This window comes from Salvelinus namaycush, chromosome 27 (genome assembly GCF_016432855.1).
Source record: "Salvelinus namaycush isolate Seneca chromosome 27, SaNama_1.0, whole genome shotgun sequence".
Classification (NCBI taxonomy): domain Eukaryota; kingdom Metazoa; phylum Chordata; class Actinopteri; order Salmoniformes; family Salmonidae; genus Salvelinus; species Salvelinus namaycush.
Window position 1 is genome coordinate 29,878,783 of NC_052333.1, and position 18,947 is coordinate 29,897,729.

Genomic DNA, 18,947 nt, shown 5'->3' on the forward strand with positions numbered 1-18,947 from the left:
AGTCTTTAGGTGCCTTTTGGCAAACTCCAAGCGGGATATCATGTGCCTTATACTGAGGAGTGGCTTCCGTCTGGCCACTCTACCATAAAGACCTGATTGGTGGAGTGATGCAAAGATGTTAGTCCTTCTGGAAGGTTCTCCCATCTCCACAGAGGAACTCTAGAGATCTGTCAGAGTGACCATCGGGTTCTTGGTCACCTCCCTGACCAAAGCCCTTCTCCCCCGATTGCTGTTTGGCCAGGCAGCTAGCTCTAGGAAGAGTCTTGGTGGTTCAAAACATCTTCCATTTAAGAATGATGGAGGCCACTATGTTCTTGGGGACCTTCAATGCTGTAGAAATGTTTTGGTACCCTTCCCCAGATCTGTGCCTCAACACAATCCTGTCTCGGAGCTCGACGAACAATTCCTTCGACCTCATGGCTGGTTTTTGCTCTGACATGCATTGTCAACTGTGGGACCTAATATAGACAGGTGTGTGCCTTTCCAAATCATGTCCAATCAATTTAATTTACCACAGGTGGACTCCAATCAAGTTGTAGAAACATCTCAAGGATGATCAATGGAAACAGGATGCACCCGAGCTCAATTTCTAGTCTCATAGCAAAGGGTCTGAATACTTACGTAAATAAGTTTCTAAAATTTCTAAAAACACGTTTTCGCTTTGTCATTATGGGATATTGTGTTTAGATTGCTGAGGATTTTTGTATATTTTTTTATCCATTTTAGAATAAGGCTGTAACGTAACAAAATATGGAAAAAGTCAAGGGGTCTGAATACTTCTTGAAGTGAAATCATTCTTACCGCTGTTCACCGTTGAAAGTGTCTCAAACAAGAGCAAAATTACGACAAAGTACATTATGAACCCTCACATGAACCCTCACACATAGAGACCCTATTCATTAAAAAACACTGACTAGGTTTCTGGCATAAGAGAAAAAATATTTGTCTTGACCTTCAAGGCTGCATGTTGGAATTATTTGTGTTCTCCATAAATCAATGTTTAAAATGTGATATTAAAAGAAACTCCACTGCATATTAATTCAAGAGTGTAGCTTTGTCTTAGCCTGGTAACCCAGTGAACGGTTATGAAATGGGCCCTAGGTTGAAATAAACAATCATAACAAATGATATTACAAATACCCCAAGTATTAACAATGCTCTACAATATTAAACAACACAATTTTTACATATATTTGCAGGATCTTAAAACAAGATATACAATATGTTAAAAACACTCATGAAACACACAAATGTGTTATGGAGAAAATGCGTTTAAGTTAATCAAAATATTACTTAAAATATAATTTGTTATGATTTTTATTTCAATCTAGGGCCCATTTCAAAACCATTCACTGGCTTATTTGGGTATTTGCAATGTTTGTCTATAACTCTTTTGAAATGTTACTTAAAATATGAGTATATCATTGATTGGTCAGGGATATAAAAACATATCAACATATACCGCTAGGTTTATATAACCCTGATCTAGTACAAGTCTAGTTATAATCCCTGAAGAATGATACAATTACCTTAAAGATGCCTCGCCATACAGTAACATCCACTGTAACAGTAAAACAATGAAATGTACAACAGAATACATAAATTGAAGAGAATGAAGAGGCAAGATGGTGCCGACAGACATTGCCGCTTTGCTTCTAGCATTTCGCTACACCCGCAATAACATCTGAAATTGTTTTGTTTTTTTGTGGACCCCAGGAAGAGTAGCTGCTGCTAAACAAATGTGTAAAATTGCAATAGTCAATATCAGTATATAGGCTACTGTAAAATTGCAAACACATTACAAATATAAATCTTCTTTGCACATCTTTAACTTTGTGATTTAAAAAAAAAAGTAGATCATGTTATGTCTGGCTATTCTAAGCAAAGTACAAACGCTAATTGATGTATTTGATCGGTTTCCTTACAAATGTGTGTTATTGCACCGTGCCTGGCATGTAAGTGCGCAATAGCTTTCCAGTCGTCGACACAATGTATGGAGGAACGCGCATAAAAGTAGACTACAAATGCTATAATGCAATTACAACAAGTAGACTATTATGATAGTAGACCGCAGCAGTTTATATGGTAAGCGATTTTAAAAGTATATATTTTTATTATTCTTTACCACGCCTGCTGTACATTTTCACTTTCGCTTTGATATTCGAGTACACCATTTACCGCTTTGGCTCTGGCAAATACGTTCTAGTGAAAAATATACAACAAAAAGCATCAAATTAGGTCTATACATCTAGCTAATTACACTACAGACGTTTTTTAAAGATATATCCCTATTTTAAAAATAATATGTCGATGGAAAGCTCCTTCACGACTGTCCTTTGAATATCTTCCTAGGAGTTTGAAGAGTATTTCTATCCAATAATTTGAGGGCTGAAATAAACCTAGCTGTTGTCAGGTAAAATAGAGCGTGGGACGTTTCCGTGGCTGTAGCCTGTGGCGTCATACTGAAGAAAAATATAGCCACGGCTATGAAAATATTCTAACATATTTTTACTTGAAATCAAATATTTAATTAAATCTCTGAGTCAATAACAAAAAACAAATGAAACCCCTTATCTTTATTTTATTTGAGGTGCTTACACTTTTGAAACTGTTGTCACTAACAATTCATGTGAAGTGATTTTTATTTATTTGCTTTACTTTAATGTTATTGTATGTTTCTTATGAGAAAATATACTTGTAGTGATATCCTATGTTCATTTGTTATTGTAATGCAATTAATTTTAAATAAAATATAAAAACGCTATCAAAATACTGTGATTTTTCATTGTAGGTTGGAATGGATAGCTTAAATCATGGACAACATAAAATAAACATTCACATAACCTCAATCATTGTATTATGTAACAATTATGAGACTTTGTATTTTACATTAACAGACATTTTCTGACCACTTGGTAAACTTTCTCTTTTTCTCTGATGATACACATCTCATCATAATGTAATGATTGATTGCTCTGACATAGGTGTCAATCAGTACATCTCTACTGTCAACTCATCCCTCCCTTCATCATCTTCATCCTCTACCTTACGCTTTTCCAAGTTCCCCAAACTCCAGAAGTCCGAGCGCCTCCTCTTTTTCCCGACCCCTCCCTCCTTTGTTACTTCCTTCCGGAACCCAAAGCCTCCTTTCTCTTTATTGAAAGCCTGCAGCCCGCCGATGATGGACGTGATAGCCTCATTCCTCTTTCTTCCCCCCTCGCCTTCCTCTTCCCCCTCTTGGTAGTGCAGAGTTTCCATAGGGTGGCCGGGGAAGGGACCCAGCGACCTCCTCTCCAGATCCCCCCTCATCATGCCCTTCTGTCCCCAGCCATTCTCTGCCATCAGCTCCCTGAGCAGGCCCAGACGTGGGTCCTCTGGTCCCAGCTCCAGCAGCGGTCCCCAAGAGCGGAGGCCCGCCGCAGCTACAGCCCCTGGGACATCGAGGGAGGCCTGGAGCTGGAGTAAGTCAGCCTCCCACTCAGGGTTCTCCAATGTGGGCAAGATGGCAAGGGGGAAGTGGGGGTGCCCGTGTGCCACTGGGATGGGAACCAGCAGAGCCAGTGACAAAAGAGTGATCATCGGCTGAGAGGCACAGAGAAGGAACGAAGATAATCTCATCTATAAGTTGTTGGAAAGATAAAGTAGTTGTGAAATAAATCACAAAAGGAAAAAGAGTCAATGCATCATGAATTGCAAACCATCCAGATATTTGCAAGCCCTGATTCTTAGGGCCCTATTCAAGAATAATACAAAATTAACTGTGTGGGGCAACAAAGAAGATTCACATCATAACACCATTCCTTCTTCCCACACAAAAATATTATTTTACCCTGAAATAGCACTAAGTGGGTTAGATAAGATAGGACAGCAGCACAGATTTCTACAGATATTTAGTTAGAACCATTTACTATGTAAGCACTGAATCATATGTACCTGCTGTACATATTAGTACACAGAAATAAACAGAATATCAACATCCACACCTAATACCAACCACATTAGCATTGATATATCCATTGGCTTACCTTGTAGAGTTTGTGTTTCTGCCTTGACATCACCCTGACCTTTTAAATACCCCATAAATTAAGAGTTTATCAGCTGACAGCATCGTGATTGGTTAATCGAGCCCTTGACACACAAGTGTAACGTAACTCTGACATCTACATTCTTCTGGCTTGGAAACAAGTCTTACTTAACTGATGGACTCTAAAGTGTCCAATTATTGTGCTTGATTGTGAAGTGATTCATTAGGATTTAAAGAAACCTCATTAAGGTCTCAGTCATTAAGGTCATCTCACAGGGAGGACACAGACACAGCTGAAAGAATTCCATTGTCCGGTTTTGTAAGGATCGACGAGAAGCCGGTACAGGGAGTTAACATTTAATAATTATCGGACATGGAATGGAACGGGACAGCGTCTGGACAAGAAAACATAACGACATGAATACTGACAAAGGGAATAAAGTGAGGAGCAGACCAATATAGAGGGGGTAATCAACTAAGTAATGGAGTACAGGTGAGTCCAAAATTACACAGCTGTGCGTAATGATGGTGACAGGTGTGCGTAATGTAGGCAGTCTGGCGCCAGAGAGGGAGAGCGGGTGTGACAGGTTCCTGACATAATCCCAATCATTACAGACATAATTCATAAATACTCTGGATCAGTCACTTTTCTCAATTGAACTATTTATGTAAAAACGTCATAAAACCAGACTACTATAACGATCATACAACACCAACTATGTCGGAAATTCCAACACGAAAGATAACTTCTCTTTTGCTTTCTGTTTGCCATGTAAAAATCATTATGGTGCATTAAGTTTGTTGGAACCTCTCCAGCGCGCTGACAATAAACAATGATTCATTTAAGATTGACTTTGAGTGTCCCTCGTGGTAATTTCCACGACACTGTGTAAGAATTTCCACGACACAATCATAAGTGGTTTATTGAGGTCACACCCAAACTATAGATTAAATTAATTACTTAACAGAGCGGTTATTCTCACAGAGGACAGTCCTCTGTGCTTAGTAAATTCTCCTTTTAAAGAGATTGTCCTGTACTTTTGTATACTTTTTAGCCAGTAGTTCTGAAAGTAGTGCTCACGAGCCAAAAGTGTTTCCTGAAAATTGCTTGCTCTGTCACACAAACTCAGCAAAAAAAGAAATGTCCTCTCACTGTCAACTGCGTTTATTTTCAGCAAACTTAACATGTGTAAATATTTGTATGAACATAACAAGATTCAACATCTGCGACATAAACTGAACAGGTTCCACAGACATGTGACTAACAGAAATGGAATAATGTGTCCCTGAACAAAGGGGGGGTCAAAATCAATATTAACAAACAGTATCTGGTGTGGCCACCAGCTGCATTAAGTACTGCAGTGCATCTCCTCCTCATGGACTGCACCAGATTTGCCAGTTCTTGCTGTGAGATGTTACCCCACTCTTCCACCAAGGCACCTGCAAGTTCCCGGACATTTCTGGGGGGAATGGCCTTAGCCCTCACCCTCCGATCCAACAGGTCCCAGACGTGCTCAATGGGATTGAGATCCGAGCTTTTCGCTGGCCATGACATTCCTGTCTTGCAGGAATCACGCACAAATCGAAATCGATCCCGCTCCAGAGTACAGGCCTCGGTGTAACGCTCATTCCTTCAACGATAAACGCGAATCTGACCATCACCCCTGGTGAGACAAAACCGCGACTCGTCAGTGAAGAGCACTTTTTGCCAGTCCTGTCTGGTCCAGCGACGGTGGGTTTGTGCCCATAGGCGACGTTGTTGCCGGTGATGTCTGGTGAGGCCTACAAGCCCTCAGTTCAGCCTCTCTCAGCCTATTGCGGACAGTCTGAGCACTGATGGAGGGATTGTGCGTTCCTGGTGTAACTCGGGCAGTTGTTGTTGCCATCCTGCAGGTGTGATGTTCGGATGTATCGATCCTGTGCAGGTGTTGTTACACGTGGTCTGCCACTGCGAGGACGATCAGCTGTCCGTCCTGTCTCCCTGTAGCGCTGTCTTAGGCGTCTCACAGTACGGACATTGCAATTTATTGCCCTGGCCACATCTGCAGTCCTCATGCCTCCTTGCAGCATGCCTAAGGCACGTTCACGCAGATGAGCAGGGACCCTGGGCGTCTTTCTTTTGGGGTTTTTCAGAGTCAGGAGAAAGGCCTCTTTAGTGTCCTAAGTTTTCATAACTGTGACCTTAATTGCCTACCGTCTGTAAGCTGTTAGTGTCTTAACGACTGTTCCACAGGTACATGTTGTGGGGGATGAATCAGAATTACTTGGGTAACATGGATAAATAAGATGTTTTATTTACATAATATGCTTATGTGAGATACTTGTCATTAGAATGTCTCCCTTTGGACTATACTGTTGGCAGTTGCACTTTTCCCTTCTCTGCTAGGGAAAAATCACTTGGGGCCCAGAGAGGGGAGAGGTCAGGCTTGTCTTCATATGTGAATGTATCTGTTAAACCATCTGGTGCTATGCAGAATATCAGAAGGGGAGGAGGACAGAATGGAACATTGTCTTCTTATGTGAATGTGTCTTTACCTATTTTTAAACCATGTGAAGGGATGGCGTGATTAATGGGGAACCAGTTAGTTGTCTCCACAATGTCTGTACGCCAGTCACTCCCTCCTTTTCCCATTGGGGGGAGGAGTATGGCAGTGTCTGGAACCATTGTATGTCCCCTCTGATGTTGCACTTATCTTGAGCTAGTATATGACCTAGAGGCTCACTCCCCTCAGTGAGCTTGTCCAGGAGTGAGGTTTACTTGAGATGGGAGAAAATAGAGTTGACAATTGAGTTATGCCTTGGATGAGGTAATGTTTTGGTACTATGAAGTACCAGGGACGAGATTAGAACCTCGTCTTAGAGACCAAACTGAACGATAATTTATAGCTAATGCTATCTGGCTATGGGATACTCCTTTCTCAAGTAAAAGGCCCTTTATGAAGTTTTCCTAAGATCTGTGGTTCGTCATGTAAGTTGAGAGGGGTGTATCTTGGCTATAAAAGATCTTGGTATTCTTTTGTAGGCACTCTCAGAATTCATTATAGACACTGAATTGATCTGAGAGTCAAAGGGCTATGGTGAAGCTCATATTATTAAAAGATTAAGTTTAAGTATAACTCTGACTGGTGTGTGGTTTGTAACTCTCCTCATTTGGTAAACAGGAAATTGCCACGACAATGTTCATTAATTGTTTATGGTTCATTGAACAAGCATGGGAAAGAGTACAGGCCTCGGTTACAATGAAGATCTGTGAAGTTATTTGGATTTTTACGAATTATCTTTGAAAGACAGGGTCCTGAAAAAGGGACGTTTCTTTTTTTGCTGAGTTTATGTGCTCCCTCTCTTGCTCTGCTGTGTGTGCATCTTGCTAGCTGTTACTCAAATGGGAAAGGGGCTGAAGCTCATTGGCTGAAACTCGAATTGCTAGGGGGCTGGCCCATGTGGGCTTCCAGAAAACAGTCGCTTTCAAACTAGGGATTTTGTGGCCGATTGAGGTAAAACAGTAATTCTGCTCATAGATTATGCATGTATGAACTACACATTGAAACATCCAGCCCAAAGCAGGAGGTTTAAAAAATACTTCCTAATTGCCAAAGATCCAGAGCATGTCTAAGAGGATTGTAGCATGATCCTAACTAAACCAGGTCTGTTAAAAGCAGTCTAGTAAGGTATGACTTCTCCAATTTGACTGATAGGAATTTACTTCAGCTATCTGATCTGTTGAAAAATGCTTTTAGACAACGAGTAAATAAAAGACATCCTATGTTTCCATTAGTTAATAAAGACCATTTATTAAAGTACAAAGACCTCATATTGTCATATTAGGGGTGGGGTTGGGTTACTTGATATTGCACACACACATTTCCTGGCACTCACTGTGCACAATATCATCTATACATCTTGTTCTTGATTACTGCATTGTTGGGTTTAGAGCTTGCAAGAAAGGCATTTCACTGTACTTGTGCACATTACATTAAAACTTGAAACTCTAAACTATGTGCACATTGATATTGATACCATATCATAACAACCATGACAAACTGTGGAACAAAACAAGTAGTCATGCGGAATAATCATAAAATGCTTAAATTTACCATAGCATTATTATATACTGAACAAAAATATAAACACAAGATGAAAAAATGTCAACGATTTTACCGACTTACAGTTCATATAAGGAAATCATTCAATTGAAATAAATAATATGATATGCATTGCTGGGTCTCTGCTTTTCACTGACAGTCGCAACTCAACAATAATCTATTGTGCTGCCCAACATGCTTCCAACTGTAGGCCAAATCATGCTTTCTGGTGTAGTATCCGATTTTCAATTATTTTATTTCTTTCTGTATAGACAGGAGTAAGCTAATTAGGCTATATAATTTTAGCAATTTAATTATATTTACTTTAGTGAAAGCGTAGCTTCCCCTAGCCTTATGGACATGCCGCCTATGCCTTTTAATGTGGAATAACCACAACCAGTCAGGAGGTTTTCATCTGATTGCCAAACAATCGCTTAACAAAGGCGCTCCTGTAGGCTATCCGCGCACATTCGTCCACTCACTAAATCATTTCAGCATCCAAACCCCGACAATGCACTGTGCAGCCGCAATTTGATGAATGGAAAGAGACACCTATTACAAAACACCTATGTGTATTGTGTACGTGTACTGCCATTGTCATTAGGCCTACACTTGTAGCCTGAATTGATGCATCCACTGTTGTCCACGTGGTCCTCAGACTCCGAATTGACCTCCAGCGTCTCGGCCTCTCATCTCCACCTTGACAAAATGTAAGTGTTCTCCTCAAACCACAATGCAATTTGGAGCATAGACCACCATGTTAATTGGAAAATGTTTCATGCGGCTGACATGCAGTAATGTTAGATAATGGTGTAATAGCCTATATTTTTGAGGGATGTTGTATTAATTGTGATAGGCTCACGTTTTACAGGTACGGCGTACCCCCACTATTTATTTTGCCGGGACGACGCACTGGACCTTACCGCCTTACTTTCACCCCTGATCTTTGGCAAACATGAAATGCCTTACAACTGTTTTCTTTCTGAGTGTGTTTATGTAGCGACAAATCCCCTTAAATTCAGGTGGTAAAATAACTAGAAAGAAGCCCATTCTGTTGAGGTAAAAAAATGGATATAGCAATATACACCCATTATTAGATAAACCATACGCCATTAGGGTGAGTTTTGGTTAAGTGGGACACTTAGCAAAGTGGGACACTTAAGCTTTGTAATGGATATCTTTAAATGTGTACAATAGCACAACCATCAATGCCTGTGTGTTAGTGAGGAAGTATGTGATTGTAAAAAAATGGGTTCAATGGGTATGGCGTCATCATTGTGGGCGTTCGGTCTTCAATAATGTCCATAGAGCAGCACCAAAAACAAAAATTGAACTTAAACAAAATGTTTTACTTTTTCCAAAGTCATTGTATTCTGTCACAATAATGCTCCTCTACTGTATGTGGCTTGTGTAGGAGCATGACAACAAGTAAGTTGTTTTGATCTTGAAGGATGATCTTATCCTTGTCGATCTTAATACTAAAGCTGAAAGTATGTGAAGTACACCTAGAAAGTATGTGAAGTACACCTAGAAAGTATGTGAAGTACACCTAGGTTCATTGTGTCAAACAGCATGCTTGTTATTCTTCAGTGTTTTACTTCCTTGACAAACCTGTTCTGGATCAGAACTACAGTAACTCCTCTGTCTGTCCTGTTTATGACTAATGTACCACATGATTTATGATAAGTGATCAAAGCAACCTTTGCAATGAAAACAAACATGAGTTATTTCTAAATGGTTCATGGTTAATAATTTTTTGGTAAACCCTGCTGCCTTTTTGTGTAATTGTTTGGTAAACCCCACAGTCTTTATTCACCTAAACGTTACCTAATAGTATCACCATACATACTCAGCTATAATCAACTACATTGGCCTTGTTATGCTCAAAGTTCAAAAGTGCAATTACAAAGTTAATGCGACTTTGTAATTATAGGTCTGCAGTAAGTCCTTGAGAATGGTTGCATTAGTTACATATCCTGTAGTTTACCTGTTGACTTTGATGGTCATGGCGTCACTTTCGAACTTGTCTCTGAAGATGGAGGACACGGCCACCTTGTATTCAGTGTTGGGAATCAGTCCAGTTAGAAGGTAGGTGTTCATGTTACCATTCACCAGAATATTCACCATGGAGAGAGAAAAAGAGTGAGAGAGAGAGAGAGAGGGAGATTCATTTCAGTAGGGAATAGAAGAAAAAACAAACAGAGACAGACAGACAGAAACCAGACAGACAGACAGAAAAATAGACAGACAGACAGACAGAAAATTAGACACAGACAGTAAACCAGACAGATAGACAGAAAACTAGACAGACAGAAATAATTCTTTAGTGTCTCCTCCTCTGGTTGGGGTCCAGGTGAGTCCAGGTGACCCTGAAGCTCTCTGTGGAGAACTCGCTGCTCCTCAGGTTCAGAGGCTTTGAGTGTAACGGCTTTCGTTGGTGGAAGGAGAGGGGGACCAAAATGCAGCGTGGTACATATCCATAATATCTTATAATAAGAATGAATACAAAATACAAAAGAACAAGAGAATAAATGAAAACCGAAACAGTACAGTATGGTACTAACACAGGAAACAATCACCCACAAAACACAATAGAAAACAGGCTACCTAAATATGGCTCCCAATCAGAGACAACGACTGACACCTGCCTCTGATTGAGAACCATACTAGGCCAAACACATAGAAATATAAATACAGAACAAAACATAGAAAAACAACATAGAATGCCCAGCCCAACTCACACCCTGACCAAACTAAAATAAAGACGTAAAAAAGGAACTAAGGTCAGAACGTGACAGTACCCCCCCCCCCCCCCAAAGGTGTGGACTCCGACCTCAAAACCTGAACCTATAGGGGAGGGTCTGGGTGGGCATTTACCGCGGTGGCGGCTCTGGAGCAGGACGTGGACCCCACTCCACCATATTCTCGGCCCACTTATGTGGCACCTTAGGAGTGGCGACCCTCGCCACCGACCCCGGATTGGAGACCCTAGTAGAGGGCAGCACTGGACTGAGGGGCTCCTCTGGACTGAGGGGCGCCTCTGGACTGAGGGGCGCCTCTGGACTGAGGGACACCCTCCTTCCCCGTCAGACCACAGGATCCAAGAGGTGTTCCCAAGCCATGTCATTTTCAATTTGTTCCCCATCTCCTTCCTCCTCCATTGCCACCTGATAGGCACGTCACCTGATAGGCAAATGCGTATCCCTAATCAACGCTACATCCTCTTGAGGTAACCCAGCACTGTATATGCTTTCACATCAATGCCTCCAGAATGTTGTCCAGAGTACAATTACCCCAACATCTATCCTTTCATCTGATGCATTAAAGCAACTAACCCAACCCAACTATGGTGGTTAAAGTAGCTCCAAGACCCAACCCATCTGCATGTCTATAGTGGAATCTACTCTTTCTCTCTCTCTCTTTAGCTCCGCTTCCTTATCGCTGCAGGTGCTGTAAGGAGTACTGTGTGTAGACCAGACCAACGCTGTCCCAACACCCCCCTCCTAGTGTATCTTGATGTACACTCAATCTCCAGAATTCAGCCCGTGTTCTCGTTTATCTCCTGCTCCTCATGTGCCGCTTTCACCTGGGAATATGCACACTGCAACACATGGGTCATTTCCTGACAACATAGACTCTCCCAACAATGCTACTACAGTAACCCCTGCTACTACTAACACTGCCCATGACGCACACCTCAAAATCCCCAATTTGCGCCGTAGTCCAATTCCATGCTGTTACTATCGCCTCCTTCAGTTATTGTCCCTATAGCGACTGCCGTGAGAATAACTACTGCATGGAATCTGTCAATTGTTCGCTGTCTGTTTGGCTGTTATAAAAGGGAAAGAGATCAATGACGTTGGAAGAATATCCAACCTAACAAAACTCTGAGTCACAGGTTTCCCGAAAGTGTCTGAAATTCCAACACTATCTCTGCTACTTTCACCATGATCTGGGTATGTGTAATAGTCCCTACATTGTGCAGTTAGCTGTCCTCCCTCTCCTACGAGCTATCTCCTGTAACAATATACATAGTCTCTGGGGATGATACCACTATCACCCCGACCTCAATTTATAAGCCCCCACAGATCTTCACCTCAGTCACATTCAATCCCACTTAACAGCCTTATGTAAACCTTCTGTCTCAAACGCAGACCTCATGTGTACCTCGCCTCCTGCTACAGATACATTTGCACGTATATCGTTCCATCTAACCCATAACACATGGTCACTACTTCTAATGCACCATGGTCACTACTTCTAATGCACCATGGTCACTACTTCTAATGCACCATGGTCACTACTCCTAATGCACCATGGTCACTACTTCTAATGCACCATGGTCACTACTTCTAATGCACCATGGTCACTACTCCTAATGCACCATGGTCACTACTTCTAATGCACCATGGTCACTACTCCTAATGCACCATGGTCACTACTTCTAATGCACCATGGTCACTACTCCTAATGCACTTCTAAAGTTATAAACATACTAAAATATATACATCAGTCCCTCCTTTGGAACAATGATCACTCTGTGTTCCACGAAACCTAAAAACATATTGACTTAAACAGGGAAAAGAGAAAATACATGTTTAATAATTTCACACCACCCTTGATGCTACTACAACTGGGGACAGAACCGCCCATCCTTTACGTGCTATGCCCATGTCATGCTGGTCTCCATGCCCGTCTCCTTCATCTTCATCCTTGGGTGTTAATGCAAGACACAGACTATGAGCCTTGTATGCAATTAATTGTACCGTATCATCGAGCAATCTATATGTACTGATGCGATTTAACATACAAATTCTGATGACATGGTAAAAAAAAATATATATAATTAAATTAAAAATAGTTGACCCAAGCTATCATCCAGTGAGTTCTCTAGCAACCTCCCTATTGGAGGACACTTAAAGATAAGGTTTATACAGCCTCCCTAGGCCTAATACATTTGGGCAGTGCACCCACCCCTCACAGTTTGAGAGCAACTCTCTCGCTGTAGCCGAAACATAGCTAAAACATTTTAGAAATGATCCAACCCAAATTCAGAATGACAGTCTTTAGTGCTTTACTTTGAGTCTATCACTCCAAATCGAGCTTCTCAACCTAGCACACATCATCACGGTTAGAATGTACATTTATAAACGGGACCTATTATTGCCGGTAATAACACTTCTCATTACAACCCCCCTTTGTCCCTGTTTTCCTGTCTCGAGTGGCATGGTAATGAAATATCGGTATCTCAATGCATTCTTAGTCTAAATCATTCGCAGTGTGTAGACCTTCCTTAATATCACCCCTCCTCCCCTTCCTCTTGGCACTTCCTCCTTCCCAACGGCACATTTGTGACTCATGCCTGTCACATTTGATGGCCCTTGGTAATGCCCCAATTTCAATATAAAGTCATCTGTTTTTCCCACATACGAGTCTCTCACCTGAGCCGCTACCACCATTTTGTTAGGTCCATGTCTCCCACCTGTACACCAGGAGCTTGAGAGAAGTTTGAATGTTATCTCTCCATGCTCACTCCACATGCGCGGTCTCAGGACTCATGGCGCAGTCCTTCCGCCTGTATCCAGGTTAATGGCTCGGACTCAGATAGGAGTGTTGTTACTATCGCATTGAACTTCTTTGTCGCTCTTTCTTCAGCCGGTTAGGGAGGGTTTTGAGGTTCACACACACTGTTTGTGGTCAAATTATTCCTATCATGTATTAAGACACAATCTGACATCACCTTCCATGATAACCACAAGAGAGGACAGATCAGAACAAAAGTTTAGTTCAATTCGTTTCTGATTCAGGAAATCCAGACAAGCATTGACTATATGACAAATTATTACATTCCCAATTTTCTTAATAACCTTATCTCTACGACAAATGTCAAAGAGCATAACAACATACTGTTACTGTTGAAACCATTTCAAAATGTTGTTCATACTCCCTTATTTTACTGGCGACCTCTTGGAAGAGTTACCAGATCAGGGAGTTAGCACCATAACCCATGGGGGTATCCCAACAATCCAGCAGACCCAATCTGGGGAAATTTGTATTGAAACAAAAACAAAAGTGAAATCAGTAATACACATATTACAATCCATTTGGAGTAACTGTCAACCCTTATTAACATATTTACCCTTCTATATGCAGACTGAACAAAATACATTTGTGTATTTACCCAAGGACCAGAGCCCCAGGGAACTGGTAATTTCCCCTTTGAACACATTTCACATCGTGATTCAAAAACCAACAACGCTGCATGTTAACTCAAAAATTATTACATTGAATAACCAATCAACTTAGATTTACAACTCCATAAGGAAATAATAGTATCTCATAAAGTAATTGTAAGACTGGTGTTTCTTATTCATTTTATAATTAAATCCCACCTGTTTCGATCATTTCTAATGAGATTGATCAGGCCTCACCAGAAAGTCAGGATACAGGGCATTTGACACCAATAAATATTTCATAGCCCTTTTCTTTCCCTGTCCTTCCGAAACCCTTTACAAACATTTCCATCATTCTGCATACCCAATTTAAAACCAAATTGAAAAGATCCCACAAAATAAATCCCACGGTATCCGGTAAGTTGTGCATGCGTGCTGGTGTGTGTGGTAAATCGTAGGTCAAAAACACACATGAACAGGCCTTACTTATCTGGGAACTCCGTTTATGGCCTAATCCAGATACTTTTATACTTAAAACTGACGAATATCACTAACTGCTCTCCCCAAGACCACAGTCTCAGGGAACATTCACTTCACTCGTGCATAATAGAGGGGTGTTGCGCTACCCGGTTCTGCACATGTGCAGATCAAATACACAGCTGGAACGCCGATTAAGCTCTACATGTCCTAATAATTCGAAAGATTGCTCAGAAAAACAGGTGTTTTAATCAGCGTATGCTTACTTCGATTATGATTTTACGCCGATTAAGATAAGCAGAGTAAGGTTTTTACATGACTAATGCCATACTTGGCCTTCTGCCATAATCAGTTTAATATTGAATTATTAGTGTGCATGTAAACTACTCATTGTTTCATGTGTTGATGTAAGAACTAAGATTCATATGTTATCACGTTTACCATGTGATTTGTAATGAGGTAAAGAAAATCTATTGGACACCTTTCTAAGAGCTCGATTCAATCTGTAACGATCATGCAGAATATCAGCGTTGTAAAGCAGTTCACAATTAAAGGGGAAATCTGTCGTTGCTACATGCATTTTTGGACTTATAAATTCATTATACATACCCATTGATCCTTCAAGAATATAAATTAGAAATGCCTCATAAATAAAGGCCAAATTCACAATTTGTATGATTTATTTTTAATCAGGGTTCTGCAGCACCCTCAGCAGACCTACATCACGCGGCTATGTGCCTATTGGCTATGAGCCGATTTAACACTCAATACTGTATATCTGTATCTAATTAAAGATCGATAATATTATCTTTTCCCAGTGATAAAAGATGGCGCTAGCAGCACTGACTCTGGTAATGTTATTAAAAAGTATTGTCAGTTATTTTATTGTATATTTCTTAAGTACATAGTGAATGCAGTTGAAACTGTGGAAGTGCTGATGTTAGTTCTGCTGTTCCAGGTCAAGGCAGCAACGAACGTCTAGAGAGGGAGGCAATGCTGGCTAATGGAGGTAACATAATTTATCCTTTTATTTTACATTTAAAAAAGTAATACAATCATGGCCTCCAATCTCATTCTTAAAAGTTGCAGTTTTTTCTGGTGTCAATTGTTGTTGATTGTATAACAAACAGTATCTGAGCACTTAACAGATTAGGTGGCAGCAGCCATACCACCCTGCATCCAACTACAGGCATTGACACTACAAACCATATATTAACCAACATCCCCAAACACCCCAACAAATATCAACATCAAGAGACTACATGGACATGTAACAATAACACACCACTACTATTTATTTCTTTAGGTTCGTGAAATGGGTCCTTGTCCACCCACGACTCTGGTAATATTTAACTTATATTGTAATTCATAGAGTTATCTAAATGATTGTATTATTGTTATTAGAATTCCTACTGTTACTGCAGCTATAGCCCTGAGTATTAAGAGCAAGCAGTCATTCCCATAATGACTTTATTGCTCTTTTCTCTCAGACATTAAAGTGACTGACAGCACATCCAAACCAAAGAACGTGTGATTCTGTTTTGTTAATCAACAAATACTGTGAATCTGGATGTATTCACTTCCAAGCATTTACGATTCTGATCAGATAGGCTTGGATATGAAGTTCTTAGTTTATGATCATTTTGATCTTTTGAAAATCGTAGTGGGATTCTTTGTGAGAATAAAATGTGCCAAAAGAAATGTGTTTTCACTTGAATAACATTTTTGTGAATCACATTTTATATATAGAAAATGAACATTTGTGTTTTCATGTTTTTCTTACCAGATGTATTGGTGCTGGAACCATAATTTGATTTCTATTGTACAGTTACAGTTTACATAACCAACCAAACTTGTTTGACCTGTTTGACCACGTTCCATGAGGAAAGACTAGAGCTCTCCTGGTTGTGAAAGCCAAGGTACTCTGTTGTCACAATGTCCAGTTCACCTGGAAATTTGAAGCAGACTTTATTTAGGCATATTAGTCTTCTTATTTTCGGGCCGTTCAACATTCATGTGTGCGTTCAAAATTTATTTTGTCTTACCTTGGTTCCTTTTTGCGACACTTTCGACGGGGGACAGCGGTAAGAATGTTTATTTCTGTAAGTTAAATGTTTTTTTGCCGAGTTGCTAAGTAAAAAAAAATCATATTAAGAAATTATTATGTTGACAATTCATGTTCAATTATTTTATCATGTGAAAATGTTGTTTTATTAAGTTATTTATTGTTCTGTTGACACAAGAAATGTGCGTGAACTGTCAAAAATAATAATTTGTTACTTAATAACTACGTCTCAACATTTTATTTAGTTCTTAAAACTGTATTGATAATTAGGCTACAATTATATTATTCGCCTGTTGCTGCCAAGTACATTGACTATACCTGACTGTACACCTGTGAAAACTATCTCACCTGGCAACAGAAAAGGACCGTTTGATTGGTTGGAAATGCTATGGTGCCGACTAGCCTAGTGTCCAATTTCGTTGATCAAAGATCCGTTTTTTTAGTTTGGTCTCTTTCAACAACCATTGTAGGCTAAGTGGTGAACAAAAAATTGAATGATTATTAAATACAAATAATATAAAATGTAACAGTTTGATTAAGGTACATTTTATCACCATCATCCCTTCATTTAGAATTCCAATTAATTTGATATTCCTTTAAACAGCATTTCCCAAACTCGGTCCTCGGGACCCCAAGGGGTGAACGTTTTGTTTTTCGCAGTAACACTACACAGCTGATTGAAATAATCAAAGCTAGATTATTACTTAATTATTTGAATCTGCTGTGTAGTGCTAGGGCAAAAACCAAAACGTGAACCCCTTGGGGTCCCGAGGACCAAGTTTGGGAAACCCTGCCTTAAAACAATCGTCCTCAATTCTTTTGGTCTTTGAAGAAGCATTTTATCTCTACTCAGGAGTCACAACTAACTCATGTTTCACTCTTTGTGACCAGTGGAGAAATGGTCGCTAAATTACATCTACACTGCCCTGTCAAAGAGAGTAGAATTGCCTGGTATCAATGAGTTCACTGCCATGGGTCTGACGAACAACAGACAGATTGATTACTATGACAGTGTGGCAAAGAAGAAGATTCCCAAACAGGACTGGATGAGGGAGAAGCTGCCAGCAGACTACTGGGAAAAAGGTACTCAGTCACGCAAGAGCAAGGAGCAGTGGTTCAAAGTCAACATCCTAATGGAGGCTACATAGCCTACTGTTGATATTTTACTAAAACGCCAAAATAATTGATTAACTTTAAAGTACAATGCAAAAAAGGGGGTGGGGGGAAGACTTAACCATACCAATTCAGTAGGGATGATTGTGAGTACTTATGAAAAAGGCTAAAGAGGGAATTAACAGAGAACAGGAGTGTTTCTTTTCTGTAATCCACATTTACACTATTTAAGGTTCAGATGACCATTCAAATGGCAGCTTGTTTGTAAATACTCACAGTCCTTATTAGCCTTGGTTCTTTGTCCCCATATGCCATGAATTTGGAAAGCCAGTCCACACACTCCTTCCCAGGTAGAACCTTGGTGTACTGGTTGAGGATCTGCACCCCGTCCCGCTTCCTCTTAATCAGCTGAGCTTTAACAACTGGGCCCACCCACTGCATAGTGACATCATCAAAGGCCAGGAAGTCGTCACCATCGTAGCTGTATTGGTCGCACTGACCTTTATGAATTTCAATGTGCCGTCAATCTGTTGGGCAACCGCATTTTCACTTATGATACATTTTCTAGAAGTAAAATCCTTCTTACTGCTGTTCCCTGATGAAAGTGTCCCAAACAAGAGCAAAACTACAACAAAATACATTTTGAACCCTCACATGTATTGTATGACCCTAAAATATACAAATATACTACATTCTGTGTCTAATTCAGGTCTGCCCCACAATGCTACGACTGTGTGCTCTTAGCGTTCTCTAACAAGTAAACTCCAATGTTGATCCTGATCATTAAGTTGAACAGGTGTTATACAAAGTCCAAAGTCTCTTCTCTGATGCAACTGTACTTCATAAGCAATAGTCAAACCTTGTCTTTGCACACCATTCAAAATCAGAATTATGTGCAAATGCACTGTTGCTTACAATTCTGTTATCATTAGCCAATACTATCCTCCTGTAGATAAATTCATGTGGAACAGGCTATACTTTTGGAACTTTTAAACTAAATGTTGGCATGTACT

General features: G+C 40.3%; 1 protein-coding gene across 1 annotated transcript; it reads right to left on the reverse strand.

Annotated features, from left to right (window-relative positions):
- Positions 1–2,561: 2,561 nt before the first annotated feature.
- Positions 2,562–18,874, reverse strand: LOC120022430. Its single transcript, XM_038966320.1, has 3 exons — positions 18,211–18,874; positions 10,094–10,158; positions 2,562–3,618 (listed from the first exon to the last, which is right to left on the reverse strand). Exon 3 carries the CDS (start codon positions 3,616–3,618, stop codon positions 2,992–2,994), a length of 627 nt encoding a protein of 208 aa, XP_038822248.1. The 5' UTR covers positions 10,094–10,158; positions 18,211–18,874; the 3' UTR covers positions 2,562–2,991.
- Between the last annotated feature and the right edge of the window lie 73 nt (positions 18,875–18,947).

What these genes read in the sequence shown, in the direction of transcription:
- LOC120022430 (XM_038966320.1), bottom strand. Translation starts at nt 3,618, where the DNA reads ATGAGATTATCTTCGTTCCTTCTCTGTGCCTCTCAGCCGATGATCACT.